Source organism: Nematolebias whitei, chromosome 22, assembly GCF_014905685.2.
Source record: "Nematolebias whitei isolate Nwh7 chromosome 22, NemWhi1, whole genome shotgun sequence".
NCBI lineage: Eukaryota > Metazoa > Chordata > Actinopteri > Cyprinodontiformes > Rivulidae > Nematolebias > Nematolebias whitei.
Window position 1 is genome coordinate 19070641 of NC_056519.1, and position 1349 is coordinate 19071989.

General features: G+C 34.5%; 1 protein-coding gene across 1 annotated transcript in view; it reads left to right on the forward strand.

Annotated features, from left to right (window-relative positions):
- Positions 1–458: 458 nt before the first annotated feature.
- Positions 459–1349, forward strand: part of ndufa12 (NADH:ubiquinone oxidoreductase subunit A12) — a 1229-nt gene continuing 338 nt past the window's right edge. The window contains exons 1-3 of the mRNA XM_037695644.1: positions 459–594; positions 885–967; positions 1056–1143. Coding sequence (XP_037551572.1) covers positions 494–594; positions 885–967; positions 1056–1143 — 272 coding nt within the window. The 5' untranslated portion in view covers positions 459–493. The remainder of the gene's footprint in view (positions 595–884; positions 968–1055; positions 1144–1349) is intronic.

The following is a 1349-nucleotide window of genomic DNA, read 5'->3' on the forward strand; positions in this document are numbered from 1 at the left end:
ATCAGTTCTGAATGGACAACTTTCAAATAGAAATAACCCTTGTAAATTTAATAGTTCTCGTAAATTAAAAAAGACTGAACAGAATCAAGACAGCTATTGTTTGCAACATGAAAATGAAATTGTGTTTTAAGACTGCAAAAATGTGTAAAATTGCAAAATATGTAGAATAAAAATATTATTTTCATTTTTATTACGTGAGGCTTTTTTGAAATTTATTAAATTTGTTCTATATGCATTTCCCCAACTGTCAACGCAATCTAGCATACGTGGGATTAGAATAAATCAGAATATTTGCAAACATGTTACATCAAATAATTCTCTAACGCTACATAAAGTACCAACAAATTTTAGAACGATTTTTTTCCCTAAGCTATACATGTATAAAAACTATTATTATTATTATTATTATGTGTAAAAACTAAAATGACAGCGGAACTAAAGTTTTGTTTCTTGTTCCGTCGACCGTCGGACCAACAGTGAATTCCGTCTAAACATGGCGGCGGTTGTGAAGTTGATTCGAAGGGTTTTTGGAGGAGGACAAGGAGGAGGAGGAGGTCATGGAGGATTGCGAGGATTTATTAATCCTATGTTCAAGTCAGTTTCGTAAACCTTGTTTACAGTTTGTGTTTTGTGGCTGAGGATAATTTAGATAAATAAATTTACATTTTTATTCGTGCGTCTATGAAGCTAACCAGCTAGCGTGTTGTTAGCAGTCAGAAAGGACTTGGGGGTTATCATTTTAATTTTCATGTAAAACTGAAAGAACAGCTTGTTGATAGATTTAGTCGTTTAATGCAAGCATTACAATTATTTTCCAATCATTATTTTTTTATTTCGGTGACTATAAGAGCCTGTGGTTAAATATATTTGTTCCTAATTTGCAGAGAGAACGACAATAAACCTGGTACCTTCGTCGGTGAAGATAAATATGGGAACAAATACTTTGAGAACAAGCGCAAATTCTTCGGTGAGTCGTGATCCAGTGTTTGAGGGGAAAACAGTGAAAATCCTCCCTTTGATGTGTTTTGTTGACATTGTCTTATTTCTGTGTTCAGGACGCCACCGTTGGGTGGTGTACACCAAAGAGATGAACGGAAAGGACACGACGTGGGACGTGGATCCCAGCATGGTGACACCTGAATGGTCAGATATGGGATTTAATATTAAAAGAAAGCAGACAATGTTGAGAATGGGTTGGCTTTTGCTTAAAATGTCTCAAACTGCCAGATTAAGTTAAATGTGCATTTTTCTAGCGATCATAACCATTTAAGTGTGTCTTGTAAATGTAATCTGCCTTTTTTCTTTTTTTTTTTTTTTTTGAAAGATGAGCAGAAATAAGCCTAAAGTGC